At 48.0% G+C, this 21,773-nt stretch overlaps 2 protein-coding genes across 2 annotated transcripts in view; one reads left to right on the top strand and one right to left on the bottom strand.

Moving 5' to 3' along the window:
- Positions 1-9,975, top strand: part of TNFSF12 (TNF superfamily member 12) — a 48,672-nt gene extending 38,697 nt beyond the window's left edge. Inside the window, exons 15-17 of the mRNA XM_087891772.1 lie at positions 811-929; positions 6,421-6,562; positions 8,462-9,975. Of these exons, the coding sequence (XP_087747898.1) occupies positions 811-929; positions 6,421-6,562; positions 8,462-8,571 (371 nt within the window). The 3' untranslated portion in view covers positions 8,572-9,975. The remainder of the gene's footprint in view (positions 1-810; positions 930-6,420; positions 6,563-8,461) is intronic.
- Positions 9,976-12,179: 2,204 nt separating this feature from the next.
- LOC117660068 (thialysine N-epsilon-acetyltransferase-like) lies at positions 12,180-20,590 on the bottom strand. Its single transcript, XM_087891620.1, has 6 exons — positions 20,424-20,590; positions 18,845-18,896; positions 16,586-16,669; positions 13,961-14,062; positions 12,627-12,667; positions 12,180-12,512 (listed from the first exon to the last, which is right to left on the bottom strand). The coding sequence occupies exons 1-6, from the start codon at positions 20,484-20,486 to the stop codon at positions 12,309-12,311; spliced, it is 546 nt and encodes a 181-aa protein (XP_087747746.1). The 5' UTR covers positions 20,487-20,590; the 3' UTR covers positions 12,180-12,308.
- Positions 20,591-21,773: the final 1,183 nt, after the last annotated feature.

Raw genomic sequence — 21,773 nt, forward strand, 5'->3', positions numbered from 1 at the left:
CCTCTTCTTCCTCCTCCTCCTCCTCCTCCTCCTCTTCTTCTTCTTCCTCTTCCTCTTCCTCCTCCTCCTCCTCCTCTTCTTCTTCTTCTTCTTCCTCTTCCTCCTCCTCCTCCTCCTCCTCCTCCTCCTCCTCCTCTTCTTCTTCTCCTTCTCCTTCTCCTTCTCCTTCCTCTTCCTCTTCCTCTTCCTCTTCCTCTTCCTCTTCCTCTTCTTCTTCTTCTTCTTCTTCTTCTTCTTCTTCTTCTTCTTCTTCTTCTTCTCCTTCCTCTTCCTCTTTCTCTTCTTCTTCTTCTTCTTCTTCTTCTTCTTCTTCTTCTTCTTCTTCTCCTTCTCCTTCTCCTTCTCCTTCTCCTTCTTCCCAGCCCCAGGATTAGCCACTGGGGTTCCTGCTCTTTTCCCTGGTTCCATCCTCTGCCTTAATTAAGGGGTGGGGGATGTTCAGCATTCCCCCCCCTTAATTAAGGCATGAATGCATCCCCCCCCCTCAGGAATGTCATTTGAAAAGTTTCTGGCTGTAATGTCACCAATTAGTCTTGGGCTGCTGGGAAAAAGAGGATTGATAGAGAAATCAAAGGAATAAAATGGGAGGGAGGGAGGGCCAAAGGGGGGGAACGGGGTGGGGGGGTGGGGAAGCTCTCTCGGGTCAGGGCCGAGCCTCCCCACTTGGACTTCTGCCTGCCCTGCTAAAGGCAAAGGACAAAGGCAGGCAGGCAGGCAGGCAGGGCTCAGGTGTGGATGGCGGGAGGGGGAACAGGGGGGCGGGGGGGGGCATTCCACTCTGACCCCGGCTTTCCTCCCCTTCCCCCGCAGAGGAGGGCGATGCCACCGAGATCTGGTGGGCCCCTTTCCTGCAACAGGGGCGGGCCCTGGAGCCCAGCGGGCAGGACGTGGTCATCAAGAAGACGGGCCTCTACTTCGTTTACAGCCAGGTGAGAGACCCCCGCCCTGAGAGGGGGGTGGGGGAGGACTCCTCCTGGGGACGGGGGGGAGGGAGGGAGGGAGGAAGGAAGGAGAGTGGAGGGAGGAAAGAAGGAAGGAAGGAAGGAAGGAGAATCAAGGAAGGAAGGAGAGGAGGGAGGAAGGCAGGCAGGCAGGCAGGCAGGAAGGAAGGAAGGAAGGAAGGAGAGTGGAAGGAAGGAAAGAAAGAAGGAAGGAAGGAGAGTGGAGGAAGGAAGGAAGGAGAGTGTGGGGAGGAAGGAAGGAGAGGAGGGAGGAAAGAAGGAAGGAAGGAAGGAAGGAGAATCAAGGAAGGAAGGAGAGGAGGGAGGAAGGCAGGCAGGCAGGAAGGAAGGAAGGAAGGAAGGAGAGTGGAAGGAAGGAAAGAAAGAAGGAAGGAAGGAGAGTGGAGGAAGGAAGGAAGGAGAGTGTGGGGAGGAAGGAAGGAGAGGAGGGAGGAAGGCAGGCAGGCAGGAAGGAAGGAAGGAAGGAAGGAAGGAAGGAGAGTGGAAGGAAGGAAAGAAAGAAGGAAGGAAGGAGAGTGGAGGAAGGAAGGAAGGAGAGTGTGGGGAGGAAGGAAGGAAGGAAGGAAGGAAAAGGAAGGAAGGAAGGAAGGAAGGAAGGAGAGTCAAGGAAGGAAGGAGAGGAGGGAGGGAGGCAGGCAGGCAGGAAGGAAGAAAGGAGAGTGGAAGGAAGGAAAGAAAGAAGGAAGGAAGGAGAGTGGAGGGAGGAAGGAAGGAAGGAAAGAAGGAAGGAAGGAGAGTGTGGGGAGGAAGGAAGGAAGGAAGGAAAAGGAAGGAAGGAAGGAAGGAAGGAGAGTCAAGGAAGGAAGGAGAGTCAAGGAAGGAAGGAGAGGAGGGAGGGAGGCAGGCAGGCAGGCAGGCAGGAAGGAAGGAAGGAGAATGGAAGGAAGGAAGGAAAGAAGGAAGGAGAGTGGAGGGAGGGAGGGAGGAAGGAAGGAAGGAGAGTGGAAGGAAGGAAAGGAAGAAGGAAGAAAGGAGAGTGGAGGGAGGAAGGAAGGAAAGAAGGAAGGAAGAAGAGTGGAGGGAGGAAGGAAGGACAGAAGGAAGGAAGGAAGGACGGAGGGAGGGGAGAAGAAGATGAGAAGAAAGGAAGGGAGGGAGGAGACATGGGAAGGAAGAAGAGAAGGGAAGGTAGGAGAGTGATGGAAGGAGGGAGGGTGGGAGGAAGGAGGGAAGGAAGGAGAGTGGAGGGAGGGAGGAAGGACAGAAGGGAAGGGAGGGAGGAAGGAGGGAGGGAGGGGAGAGGAAGATGAGAAGGGAGGGAGGGAGGAGTGATGGGGAGGAATGAAGGGGAGTGGAGGAAGGAAGGAGAGAGGGAGGGAAGGGAGAGGAAGGAAGGGAGGGTGGGGGGAGAGATGGGAAGGAAGAACAGAAGGGAAGGAAGGAAAGTGAAGGAAGGAGGGAGGGAGGGAGGGAGGGGAGAGGAAGATGAGAAGGGAGGGAGGGAGGAGTGATGGGGAGGAATGAAGGGGAGTGGAGGAAGGAAGGAGAGAGGGAGGGAAGGGAGAGGAAGGAAGGGAGGGTGGGGGGAGAGATGGGAAGGAAGAACAGAAGGGAAGGAAGGAAAGTGAAGGAAGGAGGGAGGGAGGGAGGGAGGGGAGAGGAAGATGAGAAGGGAGGGAGAGAGGGAGGAGTGATGGGGAGGAATGAAGGGGAGTGGAGGAAGGAAGGAGAGAGGGAGGGAAGGGAGAGGAAGGAAGGGAGGGTGGGGGGAGAGATGGGAAGGAAGAACAGAAGGGAAGGAAGGAAAGTGAAGGAAGGAGGGAGGGAGGGAGGGAGGGGAGAGGAAGATGAGAAGGAAGGAGGGAGGGGAAGGAAGGAAGGGGAAGGAAAAAGATGGGAAGGGAAGGAAAAGAAAAGAAAAGAAAGAAGGAAGGAAGGAAGGGAAAAAAGGAAGGAAGGAGAGTGGAGGAAGGATGGAAGGTGAGAAGGGAAGAGAGAAAGCAAGGATGCGGGAAGGGGAAGGAAGGAAAAGAAAAGAAAAGAAAGAAAAGAAGGAAGGAAGGAGGGAAGGGGATGGGGATGGGGATGAGAAGGGAAGAAAGGAAGGAAGGAGAAAGAAGGGAACTGGAGGAAAAAGGCCATTTTTTCCTCCTCTCTTCCACAGCTGGACAATTCCTGGGCCGTTTCTCTCTTTTCCTTGAGCCATTCATTCCGCCAAGGGAAACAAACCCAGATTCTCACACCGGGTTGTGTGAAATTGTCACACCCGCTTTTCCCTTCTTTTTTTTTCCTGGGCTCCAAAGAGTCGGGAAGGGAAGGAGATTCTTGGCCTCGTGGCTGGTTCGAGACCGCAGATCTCCCCGGAGATGCGACGGACATAAAACCGAACAGGGGAATGTCAGAGTTTTCCCTGCGGGGCTCGGCTGAGCGGAGATCTTAATTAGAGACCAATTAACTTCCCTTGATTGCAAGGATTAATTTTCCCCCCGGGAGGCATTTGAAAAGGAAAAAGGCTCATCAGCGGCTGGGAAAAAAAATCCTTGCCAACATTCACCTAGTCCTCGACTTACGACGACAATCTGGTTGAGTAGAATTTCCACGGCTAAGCAGAGCAGCGGTTCAGCGAGACTCGCCTCATTTTACGATTCTTTTTTTTTTGCCACCGTTGTTAAGTGAATCGCTCCAGTCGTTAAGCGAATCGCACGGCCGCTAAGTGAATCCATCCAGGAAGGTCGCAAATGGGGATCACGAGAGCAGGGAGGACTGAGGGTCAATCCCCACTTTTTCAGTATTGTCCCTTTGAACGGTCGCTAAATGGACGGCTGTAAGTCGAGGACTCCCTGTATTCTGCCTCGGAAGTGACTCTACATGAAGTCCTCGACATACGACCGTAATGGAGCTTTCTCATAACGGTCGTATGTTATCGTTAGCTGAGGTAAAATTTTTGGAAATGAGTCTTGTGGGACGCTACCAATACCCCGGAAAGCAGTGGCCACGTCGCTGAGCGCCCAGAATTCGAACACGTGACCCCGGAAGACACCTAACCGTCAGAACTTTGAATCCGGGTCAGAAGTAGAGGTCGTCCTCGGCTTACAACCGTTTGTTTTTGTGACCGTTTGGAGTTACGACGGCACTGAAAAAAAAAAGGGACAGGACCGTTTTTCACAGTTACGACCTTTGTGGCATTCCCACAAACGGACTCATACTTACGACCGTTGCTGTGTAACCTGAGGTTGTGCAATCCCATTTCGCGACCTTCTGGGAAGCGAAGTTGATGCGGATGCCGGATTCGCTTAACAACCGGGGTACTCACATATCTATGGTAGCGATTCGCTTAACAACGGTGGCGAGGGAGGTCATAAAACGGGGCCGAGTTCAGTTAACAAATGTCTTGCTTAGCCACCACAATTTTGGGCTCGATTGCGGTCGTAATTCGAGGACTACCTGTAGCCCCAAGGAAGGTCTGCTGTAACTTTAAACAGCCTCTAAGTGTCTGGGCGTAAAACGAGGACTGCCTGTAATGCCAGCCAAGTGCCTAATTCTTAATTATACAGAGTCCTCGACTTACAACAGTTCATTTAGTGACCATTCGATGTTACAACGGCATTGAAAAAAAGTAAATTATGATGATTTTTCACGTTCCAGCATCTCTGTGGTGATATTAACAGATTAATAGAGTCGGAAGGGACCTCGTCGGTCATCTAGTCCACCCCCCCGCGAGATCCTGGTCACAGGACCAAAATTCAGATGCTTGACTTGTATTTATGACGGTCAAAAGGAGAAGCCAGATTCTCTTGACGACCGTGTGACTCACTTAACAGTGCAGTGATTCGCTTAACAGCGGTAGCCAGGAAGGTCGTAAAAGGGGGCAAAACTCACCCTGTCTCGCTTAGCCACGGACATTTTGGGCTCCGTTGTGATCGTAAATCGAGGACTCCCTGTAATGCCAGCCCAATTGTTAATTCTTCATTCTGTTTTAGTAAAAAAGAAGATTTTTGAAGTCAGAGAGGGAACGAGTCCCAAGGCATCGGCTAGACGAAGGGCGAAAGGACACACACAATATATATATATATATATATATATATATATATATATATGATTATCCAAGCGACGATAAATGAAATAATGCTTTTGAAAAAGGCCGTTTTAGAAATAACGTTTTTGAAAAGGGCATTTCAGGAAAGAAGCAAAGATTTTTGGGGTTTTCAACTTCAGAGAAAGTCCCGTTGTGGCTTCGGGCGTAAACAAACCCCGATTGACAAAGGAAGCTAATTATAAATTTACGAGCAAGAGTGACAAAATACACAAAGAATTCAAATATCTTTAAATCTGTTGTTGTTTTGCTAAGATGCGTCTCTGGGGTGAAGCTGAGAGAGAGAGGAGAGGTTGGGCCAACTTTACCTTGGAAACGTCGCTTGGCTGCTTGCCAAAAAAAAATAAGGCGGTCCTCACCTTACGGCTGAAAAAAAAGACGACATATGACTTGTCCTCGCCTTTACGTCCATTTGAGCATCCTGATCCACATTCTTGGCAACTGGCATATATATATTTAGGAGGGTGGCACAGTCTCATCAGGGTCATGCGAGTGCCTTTCGGGACCTTCCTGCAGAGCTTCTGGCAAGAAAAGTCAATGATTCACTTAATGACCCATGATTCATTGAACGATTGCGATTCACTTAACAACAGTATTTTTTTTATTGCATTTAATGAAGGTTGCAGGGTCCCATGTGAATTGCCATTTGCAACCTTCCTGGAGGGTTTCCAACAAGGAAAGTCAAGGGGGGGAACTGCAGATTCACTTAGTGACCCAATGATTCATTTAACAACGATAAGGTTAACAACAGTAATTTTTTTATTGTATTTAATGAAGGCTGGAGTCTCACGTGATCGCGGTTGGTTTGCTTCAATGGGGGGGCTGATTCACTTAACGACCCAATGAATCACTTAACCATAACAACGATTCACTTAACAACGATGTTTGTATGATTGGATTTCGCGTTAAGTTGGACTGGCTTAACGAGCGCAGCGAAATTGTCATGAAATCAGGAGCGACTCACTTCAAGATCCCATCGCTTAGCAACAGCAGCTGCGATCCCCAACTGTGGTCATAAGTCGAGGACTACATATAGCAGGCAGCAAAAAACCCGATCTGACTTTGAACCATGTCAAAAAGCTAAGCAGGGTCAGACCCGGTTAGATTCTGGAGGGGGGACCCCCTACGACCATTCAGATATTTCGTAGTTGATCACACCGCTTTTTGTGCGGTGCGCGCGCGCACACGAGACAGAGCAGCGTGTCTCTATGAACTACAGGCCGTCCTCGAATTACGACCAAAAATTTCCGTTGCTAAACGAGACAGTCATCATAAATACGACACGTGTCTGAATTTTGGCCATAGGGATGCTGCAATGGTTGTGTGAAAACTGGTCACTCTTTTCCGTGTAACTTCAGTCACTAAACGAACTGTTGTAAGTTGAGGACTTCCTGTGCCTAACCCCCTTTCTCCCTTCCTTCCTAGGTGCTGTTCCATGACCCCACTTTTACCATGGGGCAGGTCTTACGGCGAGTGGCCTTAGGCAGGCCGGATCAAATCCTTTTCCGCTGCATCCAGAGTATGCCCCCGAAGGTGGAGAAGGCATATAACAGCTGCTACAGTGGAGGTGAGCCGCCATTCCTTTTTCCGGAATGTCTTAAATCAGAGTTTTGCAATCTTGGCCCCTTTAAGAGGTGTGGACTTCAACTCCCAGAATTCCCCAGCCGGCAAAAGTTTCATAACAAATGTGACTACCTTCATTGCATTTTTTTTTTTTTTTTTTGGAATTGGGTAACTTTCTTAGTAGATAGTGGGAATGCGGTCGATGTAATATACCTTGAAGTGAAAATAATAATAATTTAAAAATAATAAAAAGAACCCGTAACAAGTTAAATTAATAGACGTTAGAGCTGGGCTAGACGGACTGACAATTAAGTAGGAAACTATAGTGCTGGCTGGGGAATTCTGGGAGTTGAAGTCCACTCCTTTTAAGGGGCCAAGGTTGCAAAACACTGGTCTAAGTTTTGGGGGAAAGGACTCTCACCCAGGTGGTTTCTTGGTGTCAGGAGTGGGATACCATTGGGGGTCCATTCCCCATTTCTTAATCCACCCCTTATTAATCCATTGTGAGGAGGTAGCTCAGCGCGGCCAACTTCCTTTCTTTGCAAAGGGTTTGAAATATTTTTTTTAAAGTCATAAAACAGAGTTGGAAGGGACCTTGGAGGTCTTCTAGTCCGACCCCCTGCTCAGGCAGGAAACCCTATACGCGTGATGGCGAACCTATGGTATGCGTGCCACAGATGGCATGTGGAGCCATATCGGTGGGCACGCGAGCTCAGCTCCAGTGCGCATGTGCGCACCAGCTAGCTGATTTTCAGGCCTTCTGGGTTCCACCGGAAGTCAGCAAACGGGCTGTTTCTGGCCTCCGGAAGTCCTCTGCGGGGAGAGGAGGCCGTTTTCGCCCTCCCCAGGCTCCTAGAAAGGCTCTGGAGCCTGGGGAAAGTGAAAAACGGGCCTTCTGGTCCCACTGGAAGTCAACAAATGGGCTGTTTCCGGCCTCCAGAGGGCCTCCAGGAGGAAGCCTGGGGAAGGCTGTTTTTGCCCTCCCCAGGCTCCTAGAAAGGCTCTGGAGCCTGAGGAGAGAGAAAAACAGGTCTCCCGGGCCCACTGTGCCATTGCGTGCCAAAAGCGGTGGAGTGCACGGGGGGGGGGTCACACACGCATGCATAGAATTATGGGTATGGGCACACGTGCGCATGACCCCCCCCCCGCGCTACCTCCGCTTTTGGCATGCAATGGCAAAAAGGTTAGCTACCAACCCTATACCGTTCCAGACAAATGATTGTCCAATCTTTTTGTTAAAAGCCTCCCGTGTAGGAAGTCTGCTGCAGGGAGTTGTGGGAATGGCTTTGCAGCAGAGATGGGGGTCCCCGAGTTGTGAACGGCAGGGGCCACGCGTGTCTTTCTCCTTCTTCCGTGGCTCAGAAAGTGAATTGAGCTTAGCCGGAGAGTTGAGGGAAGAAACTCGCATTTAGATGGGCAGGAGATGGGAAACCCGTTTTCTCCAAACGTGGCATGTGTCCAGTGGAATAAAAGTGGAAAAATAACTCCAGAGTAGCTCAGGCTATAGAAAGTCTGGGCGTTCTGCCAAGAACCATTAACAGCTGTTACAATGTAACAAGGCTTAACTCAGAGCCAGTTTTGGAAAACAATTAAGCAGGCTAGAAACAACAAACACAGGCACACCAGAAGGCCTCCTTCCTGCCTTCCTGACAGGATTAACCCCGTAAAGTGGGAAAAACAAAAGGCTGTTGGAAGGAGATTTCTTCCAACAGCCACTTCACCAAACCGCTCAGAAAGTTAACTACCGATTTTCCTGAACCGGTGCAAACCGGCACGAACTGGCTGAATCCCACCACTGCACATGTCCCCAGCCCACAGGGGCCATTGATGCGACCTGTAGCTGGGCTGGCGGTTCTGTTAAATGTGGGTCCCTGTGTCTGAACCCCCTTTTTCCTACTTCTAGGGGTTTTCCACCTGCAGCAGGGAGACCGTCTGAGTCTGCGCATCCCCCGTTTCAACGCCTCCTTCGACATCTCCACCCACGGGACTTTCCTGGGCGTTCTCCGTTTGTAGATCATCTTTGCAGACCCCCGTCCCACCTCTGAGAAAGATCCCCACAAATCACGGGGTTCTCAATTCAGAAGTGTCTCCTTCATTACGGATTGTGGTTCGGGGCGAGGTAGACTTGACACAGCCGGGATGCTCGGATGCAGGAAAGAGACCGATTCAAGATGACGGTGGCTGAGATTTCCTGCAGAAAAGCGGGGCGGACAAACGGAGCCCACCCTGGCTTAGATTTCCGGGACTCCTTTGGAGATCCTTCAGCTGGGAGATCCTTAGAATCTGCTCTTTGAGTTTGGATCCAGCAAGATCGAAGTCGCAACCAATATTTTCTTGCCTTTTGGAATGATGTTTTGCAAATGTCCAGGATCCGAGAGATCTAACCCAGTTTTTCTCAAATTGGCCGCTTTAAGACATGTAGATTTCAACTCCCAGAATTCCCCAGCCAGTTCTTTTTTTTTTCCACTTTGCTGAATATCAAGATATATTATGTTTACCGCATACCCACCATCTATTAAGAAAGATGGTAAAAAATTGCAATAAAGGTAGTTCTAGCCGCCTTTGTTCTTATCCTATCCGTGTGAATTCTGGGAAACCTTTCCCTGCTGGGGAATTCTGGGAGTTGAAGTCCACAAGTCTTAAAGCGGCCATGTTTGACAAACATTGGCATAACTCCAATTTGCTGAATCCCTCCTTTTCTCTGAAGCGGGACACAAGACGGATGAAATTCAGATAGTCCTCAACTTATGACCGTTGGTTTAGTGACCCGAGTTACAACAAGCACTGAAAAAAGGATCTTACGACCGCTCCTCACACTTACAACGATCACAGAATCCTTGTGGTTCCATGATCAAAATTTGGGCGCTTGGCAGCTGGCGTGTATTTATGACGGTGGCCGCGTCCCGGGGTCACTTGATTTCCCCCTTTTACGACCTTCCCGTGCTGCCTTCTGACAATGCGGGAAGCTGGATTTGCTTAACAACTCCAATTCACTTAACAACCATGGTATCAAATCCAGGGCGACTCACTTAGGGACCGCCTTGCTTAGCAATGGAAATTCTGGTCTCGGTTGCCGTCGTAAATCGAGGACTACCTGCAAAAGCAGCAGAGGCATTGTTATCCCCTGGTTTAAACCTTTCTTCCAAATGCAATCTTGGTTTGATACCCTCTTTTACCGGGGGAAAAAACATGCCAAATATTTGATGTCGTTTTACAATCGCAATGCATAAAATCTTGCAAGGATTCCAAGATGTTTCTTATTTGCCATTTGCAACCGTTGCATTGTAATTAGAAAAATGTATTTTTGCCCTTTTGGGCAAAAGATTGTGGAGAACCTTTTTTTTTTTTTTTTTTTTGAAGGGGTAGCGGGAAAAAAAGCACTTTTTAAAAATAAAAATAAAAAGATTTTTTTTAAAACAGACTTTGCGCGTTTTGGGCACAGTGGGTGGAAATCAGTGGGGCTTTCACTCGGGGGCTTCTGTGGGGTGATTTGAAGAGGAATGGCAGGATTCAACACACAAAATGAGTGGGAATAATTCAGAAAAATCCGAATTTTGCAGCTTGGCATTGCAAAAACACTGCCGGAAGTAGAAAACAGGTCTGCATTATTAGCTCTTTGTTATCCTCCTGCTGAGACATCTCGCATGAAGTCGCTTAGATCTCGCGAGATTCAAGCCGAAAAAGGGACAAGCACAGAGGTAACAATAACATAGAGGTAGGAATCGTATAGATAGACTCACTTTCTTTCTCTACCACTAGGTGGAGCTTTCGGGTTCAGTTTCTCTATTCTGTTTTTTTTTTCCCCTGGGGGAAAAATGTGTGAGCCACAAACACAAACCCACAATTTTGACATGGTAATCAGTGGTAACAAAATATAAAACCCACCACTACCTGTAATTAAAGGGGCGGGAACTTCAACGCAGGCAACAATCTCCTTTCTTAAATTGTCTTCGGTTCAGTCTTAAATTTCCCGGACAATAAAATTTGAGATTATTATTATTTTTTTTTAAAAAAGAGTTTCTTAAATTCTTTTTTTTTAATACTTTCCCACGTCAAGCACGAATCCGAAGCCAAAAAACAGATTTGAGAGATGCAGCAATCGGGGCAGCCACCAGAAGGCGCCAAAGGACAGGGAAAAAAAATAGCTGTATCTGTGGGCTGCCTCCTAGTGGTGACATGGGGTTTTGCAACCCTGGTTTGGTAGATTCTAAATCCAGATTAAACCTGAAGTCCGAGAGATTTTTCTGGGACTGGAGAGGATGGTGGGTTCAGATTTGCAGTCCCAGCTCTCCAACTCTCTAGCCAGTTTCTTTCCTGGCTTAATCTCAGTTTAATCCTCTTGAATCCCAGACTGATTGCAAATACTGGGAGTTATTCCAGCCCATCCCGGTGGAACGAGACCCTGGCCAATGGAAATCGAGGCCCCGGTGCTCAGCTGCCCCTAGGGCTCCCCAGGAGCCCCCAGACTCTCCCAGAAAACCAATCCCTTTCCGGGACAGGCATCCCAGATCTCCCATCCCCTTGCCTTCTTAGGCTTGCAAATTTAAATCCTCGTTCGAGCAAGCGTGGCTTCAGGCTGAGAGAGGGTGAACGGAAGAATTTGCACCCTGGTTTTTGAAACCGCCAAGGAGCCCAGGCCTTTCCCCTTTTTCGGTTCCCTTTCCGTCGTTTTCAAATCCTGCTGGGCAGGGGGGGTGCTTGCAGGGTTTCAACCACACCAAGGGGGGAGAGAGAGAGAGAGAGAGGAAAAGGGTAGCTATAAAAGAGCCCTTCCTTAGCTTTTATTTTGTCCTCGAGCACGGGGTTGGACTAGAAGACCTCCAAGGTGCCTTTCAAGTCGGTTGTAATTCTGCATTCTCAATCCTGCATTCTGCATTCTTCATTCTGCATTCTATATTCTACATTCTGCATTCTGCATTCTATATTCTATATTCTGCATTCTATATTCTACATTCTGCATTCTGCATTCTATATTCTGCATTCTATATTCTGCATTCTGCATTCTATATTCTGCATTCTATATTTTGCATTCTATATTTTGCATTCTGCATTCTACATTCTATATTCTGCATTCTATATTCTGCATTCTGCATTCTATATTCTGTATTCTATATTTTGCATTCTGCATTCTTCATTCTGTATTTGCATTCTGCATTCTACATTCTACATTCTATATTCTGCATTCTACATTCTGCATTCTATATTCTGCATCCTATATTCTGCATTCTATATTCTGCATTCTATATTCTACATTCTATATTCTGCATTCTATATTCTACATTCTGCATTCTACATTCTATATTCTACATTCTGCATTCTGCACCCTCAATCCTGCATTCTTCATTCTATATTTGCATTCTGTATTTGCATTCTACATTCTATATTCTACATTCTATATTCTGCATTCTGCATTTATATTCTGCATTCTATATTTTGCATTCTGCATTTGTATTCTATATTCTGCATTCTGCATCCTCAATGCTGCATTCTGCATTCTATATTCTTCATTCTGCATTCCGTAATTTGCGTTCTTCATTCTATAGTCTGCATTCTGTATTCTTTTGGAAGGAGATGGGGGAGGGCCAAACTTCTGCATTCCAGAAAGGAACAAGGGGGGGGGGGAAATATCTCCCCACCCCCAACTGGTGAATGGGTAGGTGAGAGGTGGGAGATGGTCCCTGAGTAGCTCCTTTGGAATTGCACTGGCTAATTTGCGTAGAATTGGAAGTGGTGTGTGTGTGTGGGGGTGTCTAGAGCTGTGAAGAAACGGGGTTCGGCTTGGCTGCCGCTTCCTCCAGCAGCTTCACGAGGGGGTCCCTGTCAATCCGGAAGACGTGCCAGTTATCACGGATGGTGACGTCCACGGCTCCTCTCTTGCGGAAGAAATCGGTCGTGGCCTGATGCTTCTGGGGTGAGACGAACCGGAATTGGGAGCATCCTTTTTCCAGGGTGATCTGGGGATAAAAGGTTAAAAACCAGGTTTGTTTGATTCTGGACGGGCCCTTAGGGGCCCATGGACTGGATTAGGGGAAGACTTGCTGGCTAGACTGCTCCCCAATGGGTCTTACCTTGGCTGCTTGGTTCAGCAAGGCGGTGCCAACTCCTCTCCCTGGCCAAGAAGACAAGGGGGGGGGAAGAGAGAGAGAGAAAGAAAGAAAGAGAAGAAAGAGAGAAGAAAGAGAGAGGGAGGGAGAAAAAGGGAGAGGAGGGGGAGAGAGAAAGAGAGAGGAGGGGAGAGAGAAAGAGAGAGAGAAAGAGAGAAGAAAGAGAGAGTGAGGGAGAAAGGGAGAGAGAAGAAAGAGAGGGAGGGTGGGAGAAAGGGGAGAGAGAGGGGGAGAGACAGAGAAAGAGAGGGAGGGAGGGAGAGAGAAAAGGAAAGAGAAAGGAGGGGAGAGGGGGAGAGAGAGAGAGAAAGAGAGAGGGAGGGAGGGAGAAAGGGAGAGGAGGGGAGAGAGGGGAGAGAGGGGGAGAGAGAAAGAGAGGGTGGAGAAAGAGAGGAGGGGGAGAGAAGAAAGAGAAAGAGAGAGAGGGAGAAAGGGAGAGAGAAGAAAGAGGGAGGGTGGGAGAAAGAGAAAGGAGGGGAGAGAGAAAAAGAGAGAGAAAAGAAAGAAGAAAGAGAGGGAGGGAGGGAGAAAGAGGAGGGGAGAGAGAGGGGGAGAGAGAAAAAGAGAGAGATAGAAGAGAGAAGAAAGAGAGAGAGAAAGACGGGGAGAAAGAGAGAGAAGTAAAAGAAAGAAAGGGAGAAAGAGAGAGGAGGGGGGAGAGGAGGAGAGAGAAAGAGAAAGAGAGAGAGAAGAGAGGGAGAGAGAAAGAAAGGGGGAGAAAGAGAAAGAGAAGAAAGAGAGAGAGAAAAAGAGAGGGAGAGAGAAAAAGGGGAGAAAGAGAGAGAGAGAAGAACGAGAGAGAGAGAGAGAGAGAGATCAATTTAATATTTTGTTTTAAAAGAAGAATTGAGGGGCACATGACATGGACTTTGCAATTTTTTAACCAACACAATTATTTTGTACTTTAACTTATTTTCCTCTCTTTTAAAATAACGTTCAGCTTCATTAGAGCTTGGAATACAGGGAATCCCGTGATGGTACGGATCGATTAGCCGGCTTTTAACATTCCTAAACTGGAAAGGTCATTTACAGAAGGAGGTCTGGAGACTGATTCTCCGGAGAAGGAAAAAAAAAAAGTTTATTCCTCGCAACCAACTGGCATCTGGGTATGTAACTTCAAACAAAGTTTGTGGTTGATTTGCGATGCAGAGGAGGGATTACTCTTATCTTGCCCAACCAACTCTCCTCATTCGGTTTTTTTCTTTGTTGTGAATGTAAGACGGCTCTCAGGGTTCTCCCTTTTCGTCGAGAGATCCTGCTTTATTAGGGTCACGGTTTGCCCCGAATTTCTCCGCTACCTCTGAATTCCGGCATCACGTAGAGATCTTCGCCGAAGAGAACCGGGCCGTCCCAGGTGCAGTAGGTCAGGTAGTGGAATTGATAGCCGACAATGGTGTGTCCTGCGACGAAAAAGGAGCAGCAAAAAGAGTCAACGACGAGGGGACTGAAAGAAAGGATCAACCTGAATTCTGCAGAGGGGGACGACGGATGCGTTGGCATCGTCATTCACGGGGCGGGCAGTGAATTTCACGTACGTTTCTCGCTGGGGCCCGTTGCAAGAATTTTCTTGGTTCTTCGTGGCGATGCGTTAAGGTCTCTGAGAACCAGGTTGTGAAACGGTTCAAGGGTTTTGGTAGAGTAGAATAGAATAGAATAGAATAGAATAGAATAGAATAGAATAGAATAGAATAGAATAGAATAGAATAGAATAGAATAGAATTCAGGAATGGAATGGAGGGGAGAAGAGAAAAGAAAAGAAGAGAAGAGAGAGAGAGAAAGAAGAAAGAGAGAGAGAGGAGGGGGGAGAGAGGAAGAGAAGAGAAGAGAAGAGAAGAGAAGAGAAGAGAAGAGAAGAGAAGAGAAGAGAATTTTGGGCCAGGATGGAGTCATAAGGGGCCTGGAAGGGGGCACCTATTCTATCTATCTATCGATCTATCTATCTACCTACCTACCTACCTACCTACCTACCTACCTACCTACCTACCCATGCATCTATCCATCATCTCTCTCTTCTATATCATCTCTCTCTCTCTCTGTTCTGCCCCAGCTACGGACCTCAAAGAACGCAGCACACACAAAGTCCGTTCAAACCTTACTTTACTAAATAAACCAGTTTTTTACAACAACAGCTGTTAATTAACTGCATTAACAGCCGCCAAGAATTCAAAGAATAATAACAGAAAGCTTACTATGGTTGGCAGAATGCCAGGAAGCAATTTGCAGGAAGCTGATACGATAAGCAAGACAAGACGCGAAGGAGAGTGAACGAAGTTGTTCCCTGCAAATTGCCTCAGTCGTCGTCCTTCCTTAAATAGGCTAAGGGAGTGGCCAATTAGCCGCAAGCCTTACTCTCGAGGAGACCTCCTCCTGAGGAGCCACTCCTGCCTTTTGGCAGCTCTGCGTGCCCGTGCATCGAGAAGAGGCTCCTCCTCTTCGTCCTCTTCACTTAAAGCAGCTTCTGAAGGCCCTGGCTGAATCCCTGCCTCTGGCACCACATCTTCTCCAGCCTCCTCATTGTCCGACTCGAGTGCCAGCTGCACAGGCTGCTGGCGCAGCACCACACCAGCCTCCTCGCTGTCGGAATCAGCTACTAGCTGCACAGGCCACGTACAGGCTACAACACTATCTTATCCATCTATCCATCTATTCCATCTATTCCATCCATCTATTCCTTCCATCTATCATCTATCTATCTATCTATCTATCTATCTATCTATCTATCTATCTATCTATCTATCTATCTATCCATGCACCTATCCATCATCTCTCTCTTCTATATCATCCCTATCTATCTATCTATCTATCTATCTATCTATCTATCTATCTATCTATCGATGCACCTATCCATCATCTCTCTCTTCTATATCATCCCTATCTATCTATCTATCTATCTATCTGTCTATCTATCTATCTATCTGGTCGGACATTCATTCATTCATTCATTCATCCATTCATTCATTGCCCGCCTTTTTTTTTTGTTTTTACAAGTAAGTTGAAGCAGTGAATATACTTATGACTCTTTCCTCTTCCTATTTTCCTCACAGCAACAATCCTGTGAGGTAGGTTGGGCTGAGAGAGAGGGACAGGCCCAAAGTCACCCAGCCGGTTTTCATGCCTAAAGCGGGGCTAGAACTCACCATCGCCTGGCAATTGGCCCAAAGTCACCCAGCCAGCTTTCATGCCTAAGGCAGGACTAGAACTCACCATCTCCTGGTGATTGGCCCAAAGTCACCCAGCCAGCTTTCATGCCTAAGGCAGAACTAGAACTCACAACCTCCTGGTGATTGGCCGAAAGTCACCCAGCCAGCTCTCATGTCTAAAGCGGAACTAGAACTCACCGTCACCTGGCGATTGGCCCAAAGTCACCCAGCCAGCTTTCATGCCTAAGGCAGAACTAGAACTCACAACCTCCTGATGATTGACCCAAAGTCTCCCAGCTGACTATCACGCCTAAGGCAGGACTAGAACTCACCGTCACCTGGCGATTGGCCCAAAGTCACCCAGCCGGCTTTCATGCCTAAGGCAGAACTAGAACTCACAACCTCCTGGCGATTGGCCCAAAGTCACCCAGCCAGCTTTCATGCCTAAGGCGGGACTAGAACTCACAACCTCCTGATGATTGGCCCAAAGTCACTCATCCGGCTTTCAGTCCTTTGGATCGATCTAGAACTCACAATCTCCTGATTTCCAGCCTGGTACCTTAATCACTAGACCAAATTGGCACATTCTTCCATTTGCTCGGGCACTGTAACCGACCTAACAATGGTGATGTATAACATATATTTTTGAGGGTTGCCTTCTCCTTCATCCCCGATTCCCACGGTCCATCTCTGGCCCTGCAGCCCCCTTTCCCACCCTCTCAAGGGCTGGGCTCCCCCCCTTACCCCCTCCCCAACAAGGGGACCCCTGGTCTCTTGCCGTACCATCTTTGCTTTTCCGTGCAGGGGGCACCTCGGCCACCAGGTACCCGAAGATGGCGTCTTTTTCAAACCCATCCTTCTGGAGAGCTGCGGAAGTTCATATAATAATCATAATCATAAGTATATTTGTCAAGCATACTGTAAGATAACAGGTAAAAGTATAAACATAATTTGAATACATGGAAAGAGTAAGTAAAAAGGAATATTACGACAAGGGAGGGTAAGCACGCTGGTGCACTTATGCATGCCCCTTACAGACCTCTTAGGAATGGGGTGAGGTCAACAGTAGACAGTTTAAGGTTAAAGTTTTGGGGGGGTTTGGGATTAAACTACAGAGTCAGGTAGTGCATTCCAGGCACTGACCGCTCGGTTACCGAAGTCGTATTTTCTGCAATCGAGTTTGGAGCGGTTTACCTGGAGTTTGTATCTATTGTTTGCTCGTGTATTGTTGTGGTTGAAGCTGAAGTAGTCGTTGACAGGAAGGACATTGTGGCAGATAATTTTATGTACTACGCTTAGGTCAGACCGAAGTCGGCGTAGTTCTAAGTTGCCTAAGCCCAAAATTTGGAGTCTGGTAGCATAAGGTATTTTACTACAGGTAGAAGAATGGAGGATTCTTCTCGTAAAATATCTCTGGACTCTCTCGATTGTATTTATGTCCGATATGCAGTGCGGGTTCCAGACCGACGAGCTGTATTCAAGAATTGGTCTAGCAAAGGTTTTGTACGCTCTAGTTAGTAGTACAACATTACCAGAGAAGAAGCTACGCAAGATTAGGTTAACAACTCTTAATGCCTCTTTGGCAATGTTGTTACAGTGGGCTCGGGCACTTAGATCTTTAGAAACGAGTACTCCAAGGTCCTTGAGAGGGTGAGGGTCATCTACAAGGTCATGTCCATCTAATTTGTATATCATGTTTTGATTTTTTTTGACAGAGCATTTGTGGGTTGAGATTTGAAGTTGCCCCTTGTTAGATCAGGGGTCTGCAACTTTAAACACTCAAAAGAGCCATTTGGACCCGTTTCCCACAGAAAAGAAAACACCGGGAGCCACAAAACCCCATCCGATGCCTGACTATTTCTCGAGCGGCCACAAAATCTAGCATATCAGTGGTGGGTTCCTCCCGGTTCGCGAGAGCCGGTAGCGGCGACGATATGACGTCACCGAACCGGTTCTCTGTCTTCGAGGAGCTGGGCCCTCCCGCCCGCCCCGGCGTTATACCGACCTTACATTTCTTCTTTTTTTTCGCCCAGCGGAGAGGTGCGGCAGAGCGGATTGCTGCACCGCAGCTGGGCAGATTCGCAACGCGCTTGCGCAAAGCGCAAGTTTGGTTCACGAGCATGAGCACGGCGATCGCACGCAACCGAAGACGCGATTGCGCGCGACATGCGCACACAAAGAGAAGCGGTAGTAAAGCTGGTTAGAACCCACCCCTGTAACATATGTAGTTGAAGTTTCTTCTGAAACTTTTCTTTTTTTGGATTTATCCGTGCTTGGCCTATCGGGGTTGAAAAACTCAATAAATTACACGCCAGCGGGTATCACATATTGGCGGCGTATTTGGAGTGACAGGGAGCCGCAGCAGAGGGGGGAAAGGGCCACATGCGGCTCCAGAGCCGTAGATTCCTGACCTCTGGGTTAGACCAATCTCTTACCTAGTTAAGTTCAGACAAGTTCATCAAGTTAAAAGAGGTTAAAGTTTAAACCGCTTGTTTGGCGATTAAACAAAGTTTGCCGTTTGATCTCTCCGAGGGTGGAGTGGAAGGCAGGGGGAAAAAAAAATTGCAGCCCTGATACACAAAACACACACACACCATTTTTAAAAAACTCGCTAGAAGATCGTAGTTGCCGATTGTGGAGGGTTTTTTTTTTACGAATTAAGAGACAAAATCTTTGTATTTTAGACTTCGATCAACTAATAAAAAAAGTTTTAATTGAAAGAAAGAGACTCCAAGGATCGCTGGGACCTGTTTTGGAGATTACAATTTAACAGATGAACAGAGTCGGAAGGGATCTTGGAGGTCATTTAGTCCATCCCCCCTCCCACCCAAGCAGGAGACCCCCCACCATTTCTGACAGATGGCAGTTCGGCTTCTTCTTGAAAGCTTCAAGGGATGAAGCTCCCGCAACTTCATCCATTTAGAAAGGAGGCTCCTCTAAACGGAAGTTACGGTCGTAAGAAGAGGACCTTGGTTCCGTTAAACACTTTTTTTTTTTTTGAGTTTTAGTTGCATCACAAAGATGGCGGCTTGTGTTTCTTACCTTCTGGAGAAGTTCTCACCTGGTGGAGAGCATTGTGAGACACCGCCAGTTCCTGAAAAAGATGGAGACGCTCGTGAGTGGACCAGAATATTCTGGAGTGTTCTCCGGGGTCTCACTCCAGTGGGGAGATTCCCAAACAGAGTCCATTTCTCTGTCCTCTCCATCAATCCTCAACTTCAGAAAACCACTTCTTTGCCTATAGTTGCCCCAACAGTAGGGAAAGACCAAGGTGGGTTCTTCGCTCTCCACATCCCACCCAACTCCATCCATCCACCCCAAAGTCAAGGTTCTCCTTACTGGGAAAGGTGGAAGGAAAGAGAAGAAGGTCAGGAAGATGACCAGGAAGGTGGAGGAACTCAAGTCCTACTGGAGATGGGGGCATCATTGGAAGAGCAGAAGGAACAGGGTGGAGACAAGTCTTCATGGAGAACATCTAGGTTGTTAAAGAGTTGACATGGCCTTGATGGTCATCATCAATCAATCAATTTCTATTGAGGTATGCCATCCAACCTCAAGAGAAGTCCATAATGGTGGGAAAGGTGGAAGGGAAGAGAAGAAGAGGACAACCAGAAGAAAGGTGGATGGACTGAGGTGTAGTGGTGATGGAGACACCATTAGAAGACCCGAAGGATCAGGTTGGAGACAGATCTCCATGGAGAACCTCTAAGAGGTTGCTAAGAATTGCATTGCTTTGATCACACATCATTAATCAATCATTTAATTTTTAATGAGGCAACCTATCCAGAGAAGTTCATAATGGTGGGACAGATGGAAGAGAAGAGAAGAAGACAACCCAGAAGGAAGGTGGATGAACTAGGGTGTAGGTGTGATGGGGACACCCTTAGAAGACCTGAAGGATCAGGTTGGAGACAGATCTTCACGGAGAACGTCTACGGGATCAATCAGAACTGATCAGATGGAAGAACATCAATCCATGGGAAGACCCAGCTGTCTTGAGAAGTCCATAAAGTTGGAAGGAAGGAGAAGATTAGGAGGACCAGCAGCAAGGGGGAGGACTCAGTTATAGTGATGATGGAGGCAGAGTTGAAGGACCAGGGTGGAGGCAGATCTTCATCTAGGAGGTTGTTAAGATTGACACTACCTTGATGGTCATCATCAATCAATCAATTTCTATTAAGGCAACCCATACAATCTCTAGAGAAGTCCATAAGGGTGGGAAAGGTGAAAGAGAAGAGGACAACCAGAAGGAAGGTGGATGGACTGAGGTGTAGCAGTGATGGAGACACCATTAGAAGACACGAAGGACCAAGTTGGAGAGAGAACTTCATGAAGAACATCTAAGTAGGTCAGTATTTTTCAACCTTGGAGACATTAAGTTGGGTGGACTTCAACTATCAGAAACTACCTTGCTGGCTGGGGAATTGTGGGAGTTGAAGTTCACCCAACTTAAAAGTCTCCAAGGTTGAGAAGTCCCCTTTAGATGGTCACATTGTGGCCCATAAAGAATCAATCAAAACCAAAGTTATGGTCAATCCCCAGCCCACCGCCTTCCTCCTGACCCCTTGAGACCCCCTCTTCTGTCCTTCCCAGCTCCCACCACCACCGTCCATCTTCTCACCCTAACCAGCCGCATCACATCCCGAACGTCCTTTTTGGCCCAAGGACGGACAAGGAAGCTCATGGTGATCAGGAGACGTCTTGAAGAACCTCCGTCGTTCCTCCGCTGGACGCTGGTCCTTTAAAGCCCACGCCTGACCCTTGGCCCCGTTGCCGGCCGGCTTTCTCCGCTCGGTTGCATGCCCTCGATGACCACGGATGGTGGGAGGCCCTCAGAGGAGGAAGCTGGCCTGATGTGAAGGAGATCAGAAGTCACATCTTGATCTTTAACACAGAGATTTTTTTTTTTGTCCCTGCCTTGCAGACGTCTTGTTCCTTGTTGCAAATTAACATTCTTGGGCACTGATCTCTTTCGCACTCGGCTCCGTTTCGGACTCGTGTCATGCTTGGGAGAGTGCCAAGAATCCCCTTGTGGGCACTGGACTTGAGAGGACCCTGCCCTTCTGGACACTGGTGTCATCCTTTCCGCGTGATGAGTTGAAGGCACGCGCCTTCAAGGGGTCAGTTAAAGACACAAGACCAGAATTTCCACGGCATGCAAACCTGGTTAGTTGTAACCTCAGTTAGGTAGTGGCGTTGTGCCTTGGCTGGGTGGACTTTGGGCCAATCACCAGGAGATGGTGAGTTCTAGTTTCACTCTAGAAAAGCCAGCTAGGTGACTTTGGGCTGATCACCAGGAGGCTGTGAGTTCTAGTTCCACCTTGGGCATGAAAGCCAGCTAGGTGACTTTGGGCCGATCACCAGGAGATGGTGAGTTCTAGTTTCACTCTAGAAAAACCAGCTAGGTGACTTTGGGCCAATCACCAGGAGACGGTGAGTTCTAGTTTCACCCTAGAAAAACCAGCTAGGTGACTTTGGGCCAATCACCAGGAGATGGTGAGTTCTAGTTTCACTCTAGAAAAACCAGCTAGGTGACTTTGGGCCAATCACTAGGAGATGGTGAGTTCTAGTTTCACTCTAGAAAAACCAGCTAGGTGACTTTGGGCCAATCACTAGGAGATGGTGAGTTCTAGTTTCACTCTAGAAAAACCAGCTAGGTGACTTTGGGCCAATCACCAGGAGATGGTGAGTTCTAGTTTCACTCTAGAAAAACTAGCTAGGTGACTTTGGGCCAATCACTAGGAGATGGTGAGTTCTAGTTTCACTCTAGAAAAACCAGCTAGGTGACTTTGGGCCAATCACCAGGAGATGGTGAGTTCTAGTTTCACTCTAGAAAAACCAGCTAGGTGACTTTGGGCCAATCACTAGGAGATGGTGAATTCCAGTTTCACCCTAGAAAAGCCAGCTAGGTGACTTTGGGCCAATCACTAGGAGGCTGTGAGTTCTAGTTTCACCCTAGAAAAGCCAGCTA

This window comes from Pantherophis guttatus, chromosome 4 (genome assembly GCF_059756535.1).
Source record: "Pantherophis guttatus breed Tessera chromosome 4, ASM5975653v1, whole genome shotgun sequence".
Lineage (NCBI taxonomy): Eukaryota > Metazoa > Chordata > Lepidosauria > Squamata > Colubridae > Pantherophis > Pantherophis guttatus.